Here is an 18,621-nt window from a genome sequence, read left to right on the forward strand (position 1 = left end):
AAAGTAAATCAATAATGAACAGGATTTATATGATTCCATGAAGCAAACCTCTCAACCATGACATTCCCACTGACAGGTTACAGACTAATTGGTTCATGATGGTTACATAGAACAGAGCTTGCAGATGATCACATACTAATCATAAGCCATCACAGTCAGCATGAAGACTTCAGCAGCTGGAAAAAAATGCTCTCCAAGGACTTGGGTCATGCATCCATTGAATTGGATAGTATTTTTTTTCTTGAAATAAATAAAAAAATCAGTTTACTGTTACTAAAAGAAAGATAGTAATTATTAATAAAGGATCAATAGGCAAAAAAAAAAAAAAAAGCACACAGAGGATTCTACCAATCAACTCTGTGGGGAGGATTAGCTCACACGTGGGTGCGTGGGAGTGTGTTCTTGAATCTTGTTGGGCAGTTGTGATTCCCACAGCTCTGAAGAGACTGGAGCACAGGAATTTTTGACTGAGTCCCTTCCACGCAGTACTGGGCGGGTGCTGGACTGTGAGAAGCCACTGTGGTGCCCCTCAGTAAGGAGAGGACTCAGTCTGAAGTCTGAGGGGGCAGGCTCTTGAGTGGACCCAGAGAGAGGGCTGATGCCCACCAGCTACAGGGCACTCATGTGAGCGCTTACAGTGCTTGTCATAGCACACCAACGCGCCAGGGCAAAGAAGCTGCAGAACAGCCATGGTGGTCTCTATTTGTGACTCCCAGATGCCACCGGGGAGCCACAGATGAACAGAGATTGTGGGCATGCAGGGCTGGCCTGAACAAGGGAGAGGAAAGCCCCGACTGCTCAGTGGGAAAGAGATTCTTTGGTTACTGTTCTCACTTGGCTGACTTGGTAGCCCAGCTAGCTGGCTTGAAGAGGTGGTCCTCCACAGCAGATCATAGAGATGCTCTCCACAAGAGATTAGACGACACTTGGAGGGCCCCTCCACGGTTCTCCAAGGAAGGCCCCAGTGACATAAGAGAGTCCATGGTTGCAAATAGTTTTATTTTCATAGTGGATGGTAGCTGAATCTGGATACACCCCCACTTAGGTCAGGGTGGACCTGACTTAAATAGGGAGGGAGAAGGGAGGATAGTCTGGGAAAGGAATACATAATTGGCTCTGACCTCTGGCCTTTAGGTATCTCATTAATATGGAAATCTCTCTAGGGCCTGAGGCCTGTAGTCAAGCCCTCTACCTGTGCTAGGTGACACAAACCTCTTTGGGAGGGGCTTCATTGCCCTATGTGATTGAAAAGCATGGATCAATGGAGATCTTAGACTGCATGTCAGGAGTCTGGAATTTGGGGTTGTGGTGAGATATGTGCCATCCCTCACAGGCATGGACACCTGTTTGGTCTCCAGCCATCTCTAAGCCAGTGCTCTACCGGAAACCAAATCATTCTTTCACGGTCCCACAGTCTAATACTGGCCAGAACTGGGAAATTTCTGACCATAGAGCCTATGTAAATGAGCAAACCACAGAAAATAAAGTTTTCTGCATGTTTTGGTTCTGTAGAGAACAAAATTCAGTCACATTCCTCTTTTCTGTATGCATCATAGATAGTTTATTACATTCCCTGGTCACTAGAGCACCATTCCCTCAGTCTCATAATTTTTGTCCCTGCGGTTCTTTCAGACAGGACCAATTCTAGGTCAGAGTTTTTGATCATGGGATGGCAACCCCATCACTCCATTTGATGTCTTGTCTTTCTATTGGAGGTGGACAGCTGCGTTGTTAGCTCATAAGTGAATGGGTGAATGGGTGCTCACAAGAGTTTGACTGAGTTCCCTCCACCCAGGGGTAGGGAGATCTCAGTCTGATGTGTGTGTGGGGGTGCTTCTGAGAGAGGGTCTCCGCGCCAACAGCTGACCTGGAGGCCTGTGGTCTCTGTCTTTGGACCCCCAGACGCAGTTGAGAGCCATGGAAGAACAGAGACTGGGCATATTCAGGCTGGACCTCCCTGCAGCCTAGAGGAATGAGGAGGATAGAAACCCTGACAGCACCCCTCTGTGGAGACTCCTGTTACTTGGACTTGCTCGGCTAGCTTGATTGAATAGACAAGGCTTCGAGGCGGGAAAATAGAGAAGTCCTCAGGTGGGAGATTAGGTGGAGGCTGCGCAGCAAAAAGTTCATTAGTTAAAGGCCTTCTCCATGGTTCCCCATCATGGGGCACCAAAGACACAAAGAAGTCCATGGTTTCAAAAGGTTTATTGTCATGGTGGAAAGTGGATAAAGCTGTAGGGTCCAGGATTCGAGGCCTGTGCCCAACAGAACACATGCCCACACACTTGTGGGCACCACACCCCCACACTTAGCCATTCTGATTGGTACGAGGTAGAATTTTAGGGTCGTTTTTATTTGCATTTCCTGATCACTAAGGACTTAGAACATTTCTGTTGTGAAATCTGTTTATCTCTATACCCCATGTTTTGATTGTGTTGTTTAGTTTTTGTAGGTTAGCTTCTTAAGATACAGACAATGGACACGTGAGCTTATTTCAAGTAAGACGACATTGGAGTAGGATGTACAGGACACGAAAATCTTTTTATGAAAAATATTTATAATTGTTTGTAAACTTAGCCATCTTCTGCATATCTGTTTAGATAATTATAGGAAAGTCTGTCAATAAATGCCTATTATTTTTAACATTCACTAACCATTCTTCTTCATACTTGGCAAGAAAAGTACTGACACACAGAAGGTACCAAGGCATCTCTCTGTCCAAGCACCTACTCAGCACATGCAATGCCTGGGATCAACCTCCAGAATTGTAAAAATATCTACCTAAACATACTTGAAAACACAGCGCCTCCCTGGAGAACATCATAAAAATGCTCTGTATGAGCTGCTGTAGGCTAGTTCTCAGCATGATAATAGCAGTAGTTCCCTTCCTAGATTTCAAAATAGAAACCTTAAATGTTGTAATCAGCAATTAGATTGTCCATCATTAAAATTTTGTCATGAATGAGAAACATGCTTTTTACAGAACATTTATAATTCTGTTGCAGAATTGCTCTGATATTTTGGATCTCAAGTGATGTTGCTTACTGGTAAGTTGGTAACTTGAGTATATGTGAATGATAGATTTTTTAAAATTTTATCTTCAGAGGAAATTAAAATTTACATTTAAGAAATAATATCTGCCTAAAGATTTTGCTTAACAATTGAGTTTTAAATGCTTAGAAATTAATTCATTCTATAGATGTTGGAATGGACAGTCTCATATAATTATTAGTTTGGCAGTTTGATAACTGTCAGATAGTTATTAATTTTTTTCTCATGTATAAGTTTGGTAAAATATGAAATGAAATATCGATATTATAATTTGTGCTTAAGATTTCAAGTCAGAAATTACAAGAAAATAATTTAAGCTGTTATGCAACTGATTCTTTGACAAGGGATCAGACATGTTTATAAATCAAAATAACATTTAAAATAAAACTAGGACATGTGTGAATAAATAATTTCATAGTTATTATTTTTAAATATGAATTATTGAGAGTAGCTTTTACTCCTATGTTATTAATCTATATAGGAAGAATTCTTATATACCACTGATCCTGGCACATTCATTTTATGAACTAAGAGTATAACGTCCTGAATCTAAGAAGTGACAGTATTAGAAGTCGCACTCAATTTTGTGCTGTCCCTTATTTTTATCATGTGTCAGGTATCTGAAAATATAATACAAATAATCATTCTTAAGTAGCATCACTAGTCATTCTTGAGCATGGAGGAGATACTCCTACCTCAAACATTGCAAGAACTATGCATCTGTGACTTGCCAGAATTGGTTATAGATCTAAGAACTGATTCAGCTCTTAACTCATGAACAAACTTTAAATTAACTTATAATCCCATTTTTTTTAAATTAAATGTGTTCTGCTTAAAATGGCTGGCTATGCACCAAATATTGAAATTCAGAAAACTTATGTATGCTTCATTCATACAAGCATGTATATAAAATTTAATGTTGGATAAAGCAGAATTAATGCTCAATTTATCTCTACCTTTCTCTTGACTTTGGACAGGACGTATAAAGTGATGATGAAGAATTCAGGATCTGAGGTCAGAAAGCTCTGCTTAGAAGATGTGGTCAGCTATATGCTTGTTGCATTACCATGCATGTGTATCTTCCAGGTTAAAATTATAGCTATTTTTATTTATGTTTCAAGAGACACATCAACACTATCTCAATGTTGTGATTAAAATGGTTTAATAAGGCTCTTTTTATCTATTATGAAAGTTGAAATTCAGAACAGATCTCTAAAAGTAAGCTCTATTAATTTACAAAGGTGATATCTGAAGGGAGGTGTCAAAACTATAAGGATTAATTAAATTCTTACCAGTAATCTTTTCAAACATTAATACTGTATGTGAAGAGGTTGAATCAAAATGAAAAAAAGAGTGCATGATTCTGAAAGAGAACAAAGAGAGGTACATAGGAGGGCTTGAATGGAACCAAAGAAAGAAAAAAGTTATTATATTTCATCTCAAAATATTAAAAAATAAAAAAATCATATAATAAAGAAACCAAATTCCATGGAGAAAGTTAAACATCAGCTTTAGCCTTCTGAGTCAAGGCAACTCAAGATCACATTAGTATATTCTAATAATTGCCTAGTAAATCAATAAAAAGCAAAGGATGCCTAATATTTAGATTCCTGCCTGAAATTACTTCTTTGTTCTGGCCTAATATCAGATTCCTGCCTGAAGCCTACTTCCTTGTCCTTCACCAATATCATATTTCAGCCATGCAACCCATTTCTTGTCCTCAGCCCATGTCAGATTCTTGCAGAGCAGCCCCAAAGGCTCTCAGCCTCTCCCCCTTTTTTATTTCATTAACAAGATTGATCCTGTTTCAGACAGGAATCTAAATTTTAGGCTAGAACAAGGAAGGCTTCAGACATGAAACTGACTTTGGACTAGCATAGGGAAGTTGACTCAGATATTTTGATCAACCTGATAAGCCCTTAGAAACAGGGATCATGGAATTTTGCTTATTGCCTTGCTTGTTCTTTGACTATTTGTGTTTATTGTCTTGGTTGTTCCTTGACTATTTGCATCTATTGTATTGCTAGTCCCTCAACCTAAAACTGAGCTGAATACTTGCATGTAATTCAAATGGTCTAAAAGCAAAAAGGAGAAGGGGAGATGGGATAAGGGGTTCTAGGAAGGGGAAATAGGGAAATGGGATGTCATCTGAAATGTAAATCTTTAAAATACCCAATTAAAAAACACAAAGGATGTATGTTTTTGCTAACTATTTTAAGAACAATTATTACATACATTTTCTTGTTTAATAACAATATATTGTTATTATTATTATCTGCCTTGGGGAAAGATTAGAACCTACTTTATAAAAATCTATGCCTTTAGTATTATTCATGAAATTTCACTATGAAAATGAAAAAAAAACATTTTATAATTCAATATTATTTTAAAAAATCAAAAACTTAATGGTATTTTGTAGACTTTTGTCTTATATTGATTACTTTGGTGGCATTTTTGTCCTATTAGTCTTTTGCTTGTATATTACTGTTTCTAATTTTGTGTTATTTCTGTGTGTGTTTCTTGTTTTTTCTTTATGTTTAATAAATATTGTTTCTTTTTTGTGCATTTTTTTTAGGTTTTTATTGTTTTTCTACTTCTTCACTAAGGAGAGAGAAGAGTAATTGAGTTCTGTGTGTAGGAAGGTGACAATAATCTTGGAGCAGTTGTTGAAGGGAAGTCATATAAAACTTTTTTCAATAAGAAAGTTAATTATTGTTAATGTGGATTACAGTATTAATTAATATTCAATTAGTCAATTAGTAGAGGAAAATTAAATTGAAAATCTGAATGTGACATCAGAGCTGAAGTGCAGATCAAAGGGAACATTTTGAGACTATTTGATAATTTTAAGATATTTCATTTAGAAGTATTAAAAATTATATTTACAAACAATGATTTATTCTTGTCCAAAGTTCTAGAAAAATAAGATGAAATCTGGTCACTACATAATACAATATTTTTTTAGTTTATATAGCCTAATCTTTTATGTTTTTATGACTTTTATTGATTGATAAAAAGAATCATACTACTCACATATTTTCTATGGATTAAAAATAAAATCACTCTTTGTGAAACAAGACAATTGGGATGGAAGACACTAGTCTGAAAACATTTTAACATTTTATCTCAAAAGTCATTGTATATTCAGAATTTAAGTATAGCAAGTTTTTCTTTCTCATACTTATAAATAACTACATTAATGACTCTAGAATTTATGATGAATTCACAGTATTATTATGTCAATTCTACATGACTCTTAATAAGGCAGGTCAGATTTTATATTCTACTTAAAAAATCAGATAAAGTTGTTATAAAGTAAAGGCACATTATAGAAGAATAAAAAGAACACAGCCTACATTGAAACTGTTTTTATGTTAACCAGAACTATTATAATTTTCAGTGTCTAGAGAGTATATGTATTTGGATAAGAAATTACATTGAACAATTTTAAATCAGAAATCTTAATTTGATTTAAGATTCATTTAAAACCAGCTGTGATATTTTCACAGAATCTTAAAACCTATTATAACTGAGTACCAGATTTATTTATCTGAATTATTTGGCTGAAGAAGATTAAGCCTAGCTACTATAAGAGAAACTGTTAGAAGATACTTCTAAACATAAACTCCTTAATTTTGTCATTTCAGGTGATTTGCAAATTCTGTCTACAGTGAACCATGGATAAAAATAGTAATATCACAGTCTTTATTTTATTGGGACTTTCCCAAAATAAGAACACTGAAATTCTCTGCTTTGTATATTTTTTATTTTGCTACATTGCAATTTGGATGGGCAATGTACTCATAATGGTTTCTATCACATGCACTCAGCTCATTGACCAACCCATGTATTTCTTTCTTAACTATCTCTCACTCTCTGACCTCTGCTACACATCCACAGTGACTCCTAAACTAATGACTGACTTACTAGCAGAAAAGAAAATAATTCCCTACAATAACTGCATGATACAGCTCTTCACAACTCATTTCTTTGGAGGGATTGAAATCTTTATTCTCACTGGCATGGCCTATGACCGCTATGTGGCCATCTGCAGGCCCCTGCATTACACCATTATCATGAGCAGACATAAGTGTAACTTGATCATCATGACTTGTTGCACTGGAGGATTTGTGCACTCAGCTAGTCAGCTTCTTCTCACTGTCTTCTTACCATTTTGTGGCCCAAATGAGATAGATCACTATTTCTGTGATGTGTACCCTTTGTTGAAATTGGCCTGTTCCAATACACACATAATAGGTCTCTTAGTCATTGCTAACTCTGGCTTAATTGCTTTAGTGACATTTGTTGTGTTGATGTTCTCTTATTTTTTCATATTGTATACCATAAGGGCATACTCTGCAGAAAGCCGGAACAAAGCTCTATCTACTTGCAGTTCCCACTTAACTGTTGTAGTCCTGTTTTTTGCACCTGCACTATTCATTTACATCAGGCCAGCCACCATATTTCCAGAAGACAAAGTGTTTGCCCTTTTCTACACCATCATAGCACCTATGTTCAATCCTCTGATCTACACACTGAGAAACACAGAGATGAAGAGTGCCCTAAGGAAAGTTTGGTGTCATCAAGGACTTCTAAAGAGGAGGTAAATTTAAATTTCTTAGCTATTTCTGTTTCTACGACTGGTATCATGAGTCAATGCATACAAGATCCACTGTCATTTTTTTTAATGCTTTTGAAATTTAAGTAGACAGATAACAGTCTGCTCTCTTGAATTATATTTCTACATGGACCCTTCATGAATAAAGTGGACATTATTTGTATAGAACCCCTCTTGTATGTTACTTAGTCATTAGAACTGTATTCTGGCTATCAAATAAACCATTTTATATAATATAATAATTATTAATTCTTAAAGTATTTCATAGACTGTATCTTGACTATATTCAACTATTCAACTATTTTATGAAATTTATCCCAGACCAAATCTCTGTCCTCCATCCATATATATATATATATATATATATATATATATATATATATATATATGTGTGTGTGTGTGTGTGTGTGTGTGTGTGTGTGTATGATGTATATGTATGTAGTATATGTATATGATGTATATGTAATTGATGTATATGTATATGATATATGTGTATATGATGTATATGTATATGATGTATATGTATAAGTGTAGCTGTAGATGTAGATGTATATGATGTATATGTAGATGTTGATGTAGATGTATATGATATATATGTGTATGTATATGTATATTACTTGGTTATTTTATTTATCTGCATTTTAAATGTTCTCCACCTTCCTAGTCTCCCCTCCACAAATCCCTCATCTCATACCCTCTCTCGTATGCCTTTAAGAGGGTGCTCTCCCACCCACCAAGTCACTTTGACCTCACCAGTCTAGCATCCTCCTATGCTGGGGAATTAAGGTTCCACAGGACCAAGGGACTACCCTACAATTTTTGCCAGATAAGCAGATCATTTGCTGCATATGTAGATGGAGTCATGGGCCTATCCTTGTATAGTTTTGTTGGTGGTTTAATCACTTGGACCTCTTGGGGTGGGGGTCTAGTTTGTTGATATTGTTATTCCTATGAGGTTGCAATCGCCTTCAGCTTCTTCAGTCCTCCCCCTAACTCTTCCACTGGGTTCCCAAGCTCAGTAGTATGATTGGCTGTATCTGCATCTGTCTTAGTCAGATGGTGATGGAGCCTCTAAGAGAACAGCTATACTAGGCTCCTGTCTGCAAGTACTACTTGGCATCAGCAATAGTGTTTGGGTATGGTGTATGCAAATAGCATGCATCCCAAGATGGGGAGGTCTCTGGATGACCTTTATATCAGTCTCTGCTCCATTTTCTGTCCATGTGTTTCCTTTAGACATGAACAGTTTTGGTGTAAAATTTTTGAGATGGGTGTGTGGCCCCATCCATCAACTCAAAACCATGCCTATCTACTGAAAGAGCTCTCTTCGAGTTCTATCTCCACACTGTATTTAGGCAAATGTCATATCAGTTGGATCCTTGGATCCTCTTCCTTCCCTGGTGTCTAGGACCTTCTAGTAGTCCTCCCCAACCCTGTTTCCTACACCCACTGATACATATTTTTATTCATTCTCCTGACCCTCTGGACTACTCTCCTGTTTCTTCCTATACCTGATTCTGCCTCCTTTTTCCTCCCCATCCTCTCTTTATGCCAGATCCATTCTTCTACCTCCCATGACTATTTTGTTTCCCCAAGTAGGATTAAAACATCCACACTTTGGTCTTCCTTCGTGTTAAGTTTGTTTGGTTTTGTTTAAGAAAAGACTTTCTCACATTGTTTTAGTCCCCTGGCTCAAATGATTCTTCACTATTATCTTTGTCAAATTCCCGGAGACTTACAAATTGTTGTTGTACTATAAATATATGAGTTAGAGGCTATTACTTCTATGATCTGCTGATCTCTATAGTGTCACCATTTATTCTTTCTATAGTTTATGCGTTGTCTGTTCCAAAAGGAAGCTTTCATGATGAGTGGGAGATGGGGTTAAGGATATTCTCAAAGGCAGATTTAATGATAAGTACTTAGAATTCAGTGAGAAGTTTACTAATTCAGTAGTCTGGTAGTAGTAGGTTCTCATTTAAGTCTCATGCCCTGTACAGATGGTTGACTAAATTTACAGAGTCACACAAAAATTTCTTCTGTTTAGTGGTCCTTAAGAGGACTAAGATTACTCTTGGTTCCCCTAATACAAATAACACTATTGTAAATTTCTGAATCTTACCATGCTCTACCTTTTATTCTTTGTAGGAATTACAGAAGAATAGTCCTATTTATTGCTATTTGCTGTTGGTAAATTGCATGACTCCTCCTGAAAATATGAGAGCTACCCCTTGTGTGAGGAGTTTTCCAGGTTAGACACAGATCAGTTCCTCCAAATCTTGTGTCTAAAAAATGCGGTGTTTTCAGAAATAGAATTTAATCTTTTTTATTTTTTTCATGGAAGGCACCAAAAAAAAGAAGGCAATAACCAATATTTTCTGGGGTTTCTTGAATTCCCCTGAGCAACAAATCAAATGGAAGTTCACCATTCCTCAGACCTACATACCTTAAAATATTTTATGTTTATATAAAATGTAATTTTAAGTAAATATAAAATAATCAGAAATGTTTACCTAACATTTATCAAACATTAAAGTATGTATTTTTCATGTTTTAACAACTTGAAGTCAAATAAAATTCTCCGTTCCTTATTATTATGACAGCTTGTTCTAAATTGGTTACCTAAAGAAAGAGAAGCACAGGTGAGAAATTTTCTCCAACCGTCTGTCCAGTGCATATTAATGAGACATTTTATTGATTAGCAATTGCTGTGAGATGATTCTGCTCACTCAGAGTGATGTTATCTCTAGGCAGATGAACATGAGGCATAAGAGAGCAAACTACAAATGCCTTGGAGAACAAGCTAATAAGCAGCATCTTTCTATGGTCTCTGCTTCAGTTAGTGTCGGAATGAGTTCCACTTTCTGACTGAGTTCATGGTCTGCTTCCCTCAATGATAGAATCTAACCTATAAAGTATAATATACCCTTTCTTTCCACAATTTCTTATAGTCAAAGTATCTTCCTTATAGCAACACAAAGCAAATATTGATGCAAAAATACTCAATAAAATCCTTACAAACCAAATCCAAGAACATGTCAAAACAATCATCCATCATGATCAAGTAGGCTTTATCTCAGGAATACAGGGATGGTTCAATATTCAGAAATCCATCAATGTAATCTATTATATAAACAAACTCAAAAAAAACCCACATGATCATCTCACTAGATGCTGAGAAAGCATTTCACAAAATTCAATGTCTCTTCATGTTAAAAGTCTTAGAAAGATTAGTAATGCAAGGCACATACCTAAACATGGTAAATGCAATATACAGCAAGCCAGTAGCCAACATCAAACTAAATGGAGAGAAATTTGAAGCAATCCCACTAAGATCAGGCACTAGACAAGGCTGCCCACTCTCACCCTACCTATTCAATATAGTACTGGAAGTCCTAGCCAGAGCAATTAGACAACAAAAGGAAGTCAACGAGATACAAATAGGAAAGAAAGAAGTCAAAATTTCACTATTTGCAGATGATATGATGGTATACATAAGTGACCTTAAAACTTCCTCTAGAGAACTCCTAAACCTGATAAACAACTTCAGCAAAGTTGCTGGATATCAAATCAACTCAAACAAATCAGTAGCCTTCCTCTACTTAAAGGATAAACAGGCTGAGAAAGAAATTAGGGAAATGACACCCTTCATAATAGTCACAAATAATATAAAATATCTTGGAGTGAATCTAATCAAGCAAGTGAAAGATCTGTATGAAAAGAACTTCAAATCTCTGAAGAAAGAAATCAAGAAGATCTCAGAAGATGGAAAGATCTTCCATGCTCATGGATTGGCAGAATTAATTTAGTAAAAATGGTCATTTTGCCAAAAGCAATCTACAGATTCAATGCAATCCCCATCAACGTGCCACATCAATTCTTCATATAGAGAGAGCAATTTGCAAATTCATTTGGAACAACAAAAAATCCAGGATAATTAGAACCATTATCAACAATAAAAGAACTTTTGGGGGAATCACCATCCCTGACCTAAAACTGTACTACAGAGCAGTAGTGATAAAAACTGCATGGGATTGGTACAGAGACAGGCAGGAAGATCAGTGGAATAGAATTGAAGATCCAGAAATGAACCCACACACCTATGGTCACTTGATCTTTGACAAGGGAGCTAAAACCATCCAGTGGAAAAAGGTCAGCATTTTCAACAAATAGTACTGGCTCAACTGGAGGTCAGCATGTAGAAGAATGCAAATTAATCCATTCTTATCCCCTTGTACAAAGCTCAACTCCAAGAGGATAAAGGACTTTCATATAAAACCAAGTACACTGAAACTAATAAAAGAGAAGTTGGGAAATACCCTCAAATGCCTAGGCACAGGGGAAAAGTTCCTGAACAGAACACTAATGACTTACTCTCTAAGATCAAGAATTGACAAATGGGTCCTCATCAAATTGCAAAGCTTCTGTAAGGTGAAGGACACTGTCAATAAGTCAAAATGGCATCCAACAGATTGGGAAAAGATCATTACCAATCCTACATCTGATAGAGGGCTAATATCCAATATATACAAAGAACTCAAGAATTAGACTCCAGACAACAAAATAACCCCATTAAAAATGGGGTACAGAGCTAAACAAAGAATTCTCAACTGAGGAAACTCGAATGCTCTAGAAGCACCTTAAGAAATGCTCAACATCCTTAGTCATCAGGGAAATGCAAATCAAAACAACCCTGATATACCACCTCACACCAGTCAGAATGGCTAAGATCAAAACTCAGGTGATAGTAGATGCTGGCGAGGATGTGAAGAAAGTGGAACACTCCTTCATTGTTGGTGGGTTTACAAGCTGGTATAACCACTCTGGAAGTCAATCTGGTGGTTCCTCAGAAAATTGGACATAGCACTACCTGAGGACCTAGCTATACCACTCCTGGGCATATACCCAGAAAATGCTGCAACATATAACAATGACATATGGTCCACTATGTTCATAGCAGCCTTATTTATAATAGCCAGAAGCTGGAAAGAACCCAGATGCCCTTCAACAGAGGAATGGATAAAGAAAATGTGGTACATTTACACAATGGACTATTACTCAGCTATTAAAGACAATGAATTCGAGAAATTCTTAGGTAAATGGATGGAACTAGAAAATATAATCCTGAGTGGGGTATCCCAATCACAAATGAACACACATGATATCTACTAATAAGTGAATACCATAATATCACTAATAAGTGGATATTATCCCAAAAGCTTGAAATAGCCAAGAGTCAACTTACAAACCACATGAAGCTTATAAAGAAGGAATACCAAGTGTGGATGCATTTGTCCTACTTAGAAGGAGTAACAAAATACTCAAGGGAACAAATATGGAGACAAAGTGTGACAGAAACTGAAGGAGAGGCTGTCTGGAGACCATTCCACCTGGGTATCCATCCCATGTGCAGTAATCAATGTAGACACTGATGTGGATGGCAGGAAGTGCATGCTGACAAGAGCCTGATATAGCTGTGTCTTAGAGGTCTTCCAGAGCTGATGCATTCAGAGGCAGATGCTCACAACTAACCACTGATCTGATCAAGGATTTCCCAATGGAGCAGTTAGAGAGAAGACTGAAGGAGCTAAAAGGGTTTATGGCCCCATGAGGAGAGCAATAACACCAACCAAACAGAGCTCTCTAGGGTCTAAACCACCAGCCTGGGGGCACATAGAGAGGGTCCCATGACTCCATCTGTACATATAAGGGAGGATGGCCTTGTTGGGCATAGGTGGGAAAGGAGATCATTGGTCACATGAAGGTTGAACACTGAGTTTGGGGGGGGGAATTCAAGTGTGGGGAGGAACAGTGGGTGGGGTAGGTTGGGGCACATCCTCATAGAAGCATGAGGAGGTGGGATGGCAAAGGAGATTCCTGGATGGTGTGGGGAATGGGGTAAGGGGATAAAATCTGAAATGTAAATATAATATCCAATAAAAAGTATATTAAAAAGAAAGCAGAGTTAATATCACTAAGTGCTTTCATAAATCAATTGGAGATATCTCGTATGAGAAACTTAAAAGCAAAACTGAAAGCTTTAGAACAAAAGGAAGCAAACACGTCAGGCAGAGTAGATATTAAGAAATAAAATCCAGGCTGAAATCAATAAATTAGAATCAAAGAAAACAATAAAAATAATTAGTGTAACTGAGAGCTGGTTCTTTGAGGAAATTTGTAAGGTAGACAAACTTTTAGACAAACTAACTAACTAAAAAACAGAAAAAGAATGTTCAAATCAACAAAGTCAGAAATGAAAAGAGAGATATAACAACAGACACTAAGAAAACCCAAAGATTCATTAGAACTTACTTCAAAGGCCTTTATTCCATACAACTGGAAAATTAAAATGAAATGGCTGATTTTCTTGATAGGTACCACTTTCCAAAGATAAATCAAGCTGAGGAAAAGTATCTAAATACTCTTATAGCCCCTAAGAAAATAAAAAAACTCATTAAAAATCCATCCCCCAAAGGCACAGGGGCAGAAGGCTTAAGCCCAGAATTCTGCAGTCTTTCAAAGAAGAGGTAATACTTATACTTCTTAAACTATTCCACAAAATATAGAGGAAATAATTATTGCCGACTTCATTGTATTAGGATGGAGTCATCCTGACACCTAACCAACACAAAAACTCAAAAAAAAAAAAAAAAAAAACCCAGACCATTTTTCACTATGAACATTGATGCAAAAATATTCAATAAAATACTTGTAAACGAAATCCAATCTTGATTGCCCACAATGATCAAGTAGGCTTAATTCTGAACATCAGGTGTGGTATGAAAATCAGGTGTGGTATATGAAAATCCATCAAGGTAATCTACTATACAAACTAACTGAAAGAAAAACAAATGACCATCTTATTTTATACTGAAAAAGCCTTTGGAAAATCCAACATCGTTTCTTTTAAAAATGTTGGAAAATTTAGGTAGGTGAGGTACAAAGAAGGCAATATACAGCAACCCAAGAAATAATAGAGAGAAACTTAAAGCAATTATATAAAAATCAGGGAGAAAACAAGGCTGCCCAGTCTCACCTATTTATTTAATGTAATATATATAATGCCAAAATTCTACCTGAGTTCTACAGCTGATAAATTTCTTCAGCAAGTTTCTAGATAAACTATCATCTTATAAATTCTTCCTATATACAAATGATAAACAGGCTGAAAAAGAATTTGAGTAAACAACATAGCCACAAATAATATAAAATATGTTGGTGCAACTCTAAGCAAGTTAAAGATCTTTATGATGATAACTTCATGTCCCAGAAGGAAATTGAAGAAGATATCAGAAGATGGAAAGATCACCCATCATGAATCAATGGGATTAACATAGTGAAAAGGGCCATCTTGCTAAAAGCAATCTACAGATTCAATGCAATTCCCATCAAAATTCAAGCACAGTTTTTATAGATCTTGAAAGAACAAGCCTTAACTTCATATGGTAGTACATAAAACCAGGATAGCCAAAACAATTCTGAGCAATAAAAGAACATCTGGAGGAATCGCCATCCTTCATCTCAAACATGACTATAAAGTATAGTGATTAAAAGCTGCCTGGTATTAGTATAGAAACAGAGAGTTTGATCGTTGGAATCAAATTGAAGGCCCCAAAACTAATCCACAAACCTATGGGCACTTGCTTTTTGACAAAGAAGCTGAAACCATACAATGGAAAAAAGAAAGGCATCTTCAACAAATGGTGGTCTAGTAGGTTGTGTGCTTATCACCCTGCAGAAAACACAATTCCAAGTGGATCAAAAACCTCACCACAAAACCAGATATACTATATCTACTAGAAGAGAAAGTGGGAAACTGCCTTGAACACACTGGAACAGGCCATAACTTCCTAAACTTAATAGCAATAGCTCAAGCATTAAGATCATCAATTAATAATGGGACCTCAGGAAATTGAAAAGCTTCTATAAAGCAAAAGTCACCATAAATGAGGCAAAAGGGAGCCTAGGTAATGGGAAAAGATATTCACATATCCTAATTCTCACGAAGACTAATATCTAAAATATATAAAGAGCTCATGAAAATAGAAACTGAAAAATTCAAATAACCTAATTAAAAAATAAGACACAGTGAATTCTCAATAAAGGAATATTTAATGGCAGAGAACCACTTAAAGAAATATTCTACATCCTTAGTCATTAGAGAAATACAAATAAAACAGCACTCTGAGATTCCATCTTACACTTGTCAGAATGGCTAAGATCAAAAACCCAAGTGACAGCACATTCTGGAGAGGATGTGGAACAATATGAACACTCTTCCTTTGCTGGTAAGATTGCAAACTTATACAACCACTTTGGAAAGCAATGTGGCAGTTCCTTGGAAAATTGGAGAATAGTTCTACCCTACCAATCAACTATGTTCATAGCAGGTTTATTCAAAATAGCCAAAGTTGTAAACAACCTAGATTTCCCTCAGCGAAAGAATGGAAAAGGGAAATGTGTTACATTTACATAATGGAATACTAGTCATCTTTGTTGGGGGCCGACTTTTAGCAGAAAGCGGCTATCAGCTTTGCAGCCATCTTGAGCCATATACCCTGACATGAGACTTGGATTACAATAGCCTACAACAGCTGAGCACACTCCGATAATCTTGGTTTAGATACCTTGGGTGTGTGAGATTAAAGGTGTGTGAGATTAAAGGTGTGTGACTTAAGAGTGTGACCTAGAGATCAGATTTAGAGACAAGACCTAAGGGCATGATTAAAGGCGTGACCTGAAGTCGTGGCTTAGAAGTGAGACATATAAAAGGATAGAGACAGACAGAGAAAGTAACAGATTACTTGACATTAGGTAGAAGACACTTGGCTCTAGAGAGAACAATTTGGAGTAACAGAGTTTGAGTACAGGATTGAGTACAACTAGGAACTAGAAGTAAGAGGAACTAGGAACTCAAGACTTGGGACTTGGACTAGGAAGAGAGACTGAAGAATAAACGAGACTGAAACACACTCTGTCTGGTCTCCATTCTTCGAGTCCATCCTCACTCTCTCTCTCTTGCTGAACCCTGACCCGAGGACCTGAGCAGCAGCTTGGGCCGGGAAACAGTGGCCGCAAAACGCGGGGCAGCCAGGCCTCAACATTTTCCTCAGTCGTGACATTTTTGGCCGCCCAAAGTGGGCCAGCTTAGGCCCCAACATTTTTGGTGCCTGAACAGGGACAGCTCGAGTCACAACATTTTTGGCGCCTGAATGTGCTTGCAGAAAAAGAGCTTTGCTTAAATGTCTTCTGAGATGTTTCATCCAGCAGCTGATGGTAATAGATGCAGAGACCAATCACTAGGTGGAGCTCAGGCAGTCTTATGGAAGAGGAAAACAGAAAGGGAGCCAGAAGGGAAAAGGAGAGCACAAGGTAAGCTACAGGTCAACTAATGTCTGAACGTGGGCGTTCACAGATACTGAACCACCACCAAAGAACATGCATGGGCTGGACCTAGGCCCCTACACACTTGTAGCAGATGTGCAGCTTGGTCTTCATGTGGGTCCCCTAACAATTGGCACATGGGCTGTCTTTGACTTTGTTGTCTGCTTTGGATTCTCTTACCCTAGGTGGACTGCCATGTCTTGTCTCCGTGCTATAGAATGTGCTTATTTCTATTTGGAGTGGATATTCCAGGATGGGTTGGTTCTCCACTTGGGGTGGTGCTTCTCTTCTCTGAGTGGCTAATGAAGACTGGGAATGTTGAGGGTCAGATTGAGAGGAGAGGAATAAGTGAATAAATAAATTAATTAAAAGGAAAACATTCCTGACTATTTTACAGAATAAAAAGCAGAATTCTCTGATAACAGCCACATATGCATTGGAGTTAATAACAAACCAAACAAATTCACCTGCCCTGAATATGTTATATGGTTATGTTAACTTGATTACCACTTAGAAAGTCAACACTGGGTAATCTTATAAATAATGTCTCTCTGTGGCAGAAGTGATTGTGATATTTAATAACTCAGTAGTTCTGAAACAACTCTAGAACAAGACTTTTGTGTAAGGATTCCAGTGAGAGAATGGAGGAGTCATTAATAAGGCAAGCTAACAGTTCACAATAGTGGTGATCTCACACACACTCAAATGCACAATACACATCAGATGTCAGAACTGATAGGATGACTTATGGAGGAAGGCATCAACCACCAAGCATAATATCCTGAGTTCTTTTTCTGGACATATAGTGGAAAGAGACATGCAATTCGAAAAATGATCCAATCACTTTTTTTTGGTTTGGTTGCTTTTTTGTTGTTGTTGTTGTTGTTGTTGTTGTTGTTGTTGTTGTTGTTGTTTTGTTTTTCGAGACAGGGTTTCTCTGTGTAGTCCTGGCTGTCCTGGAACTCACTCTGTAGACCAGGCTGGCCTCGAAGTCAGAAATCAGCCTGCCTCTGCCTTCCATGTGCTGGGATTAAAGGCATGTGCCACCACTGCCCTGCGATCCAATCACTCTCAATTTCACACTCTGGCAATACACATGGTCACACAAACCTGACACATAAACAAAAAACAAATACAATGGAGTGTTCTCTAAAATTGAGATCTTACAGAGACATATTTCTGATAAAGACAAAAAAGCATCAAATACATGAAGAGTTAGATTTCACTTTCTTAGATCCTATGTAAATGAAAAGCATCACAAAGAAGAACTTAAAACAGTTCAATACTATACTGACAAACTAATGATGCTAAGTTTAAAGTTGCTGTAAACAGTTACACAATTGCTTTCATGTGTATTAGAAGAATTCTACAAAAAGCCAGACTTCAGTTAAAATAAGTCCCAAAAAGTCCGTTCTCAGTAAAAAATTTTAACAGGTATATAAAATAGTATGTTTTGGAGACAGGTATTATGTTACTGATTTCAAGCATGAAGACCTGTGATTTCCAGGGCCCAAGTAATGAGTGAACCTACTCCTGCAAATTGGACATCGACCTTCACTTTCATGTTG

General features: G+C 37.1%; 1 protein-coding gene across 1 annotated transcript; it reads left to right on the plus strand.

Annotated features, from left to right (window-relative positions):
* Nucleotides 1-2,868: 2,868 nt before the first annotated feature.
* Nucleotides 2,869-7,955, plus strand: LOC117703182 (olfactory receptor 4P4). Its single transcript, XM_034494667.2, has 3 exons — nucleotides 2,869-3,047; nucleotides 4,029-4,065; nucleotides 6,699-7,955. The coding sequence occupies exon 3, from the start codon at nucleotides 6,729-6,731 to the stop codon at nucleotides 7,656-7,658; it is 930 nt and encodes a 309-aa protein (XP_034350558.1). The 5' UTR covers nucleotides 2,869-3,047; nucleotides 4,029-4,065; nucleotides 6,699-6,728; the 3' UTR covers nucleotides 7,659-7,955.
* The last annotated feature ends 10,666 nt before the right edge of the window (nucleotides 7,956-18,621 follow it).

The sequence above is a fragment of the Arvicanthis niloticus genome, chromosome 2 (genome assembly GCF_011762505.2).
Source record: "Arvicanthis niloticus isolate mArvNil1 chromosome 2, mArvNil1.pat.X, whole genome shotgun sequence".
Classification (NCBI taxonomy): domain Eukaryota; kingdom Metazoa; phylum Chordata; class Mammalia; order Rodentia; family Muridae; genus Arvicanthis; species Arvicanthis niloticus.

What these genes read in the sequence shown, in the direction of transcription:
- LOC117703182 (XM_034494667.2), top strand. Translation starts at nt 6,729, where the DNA reads ATGGATAAAAATAGTAATATCACAGTCTTTATTTTATTGGGACTTTCC.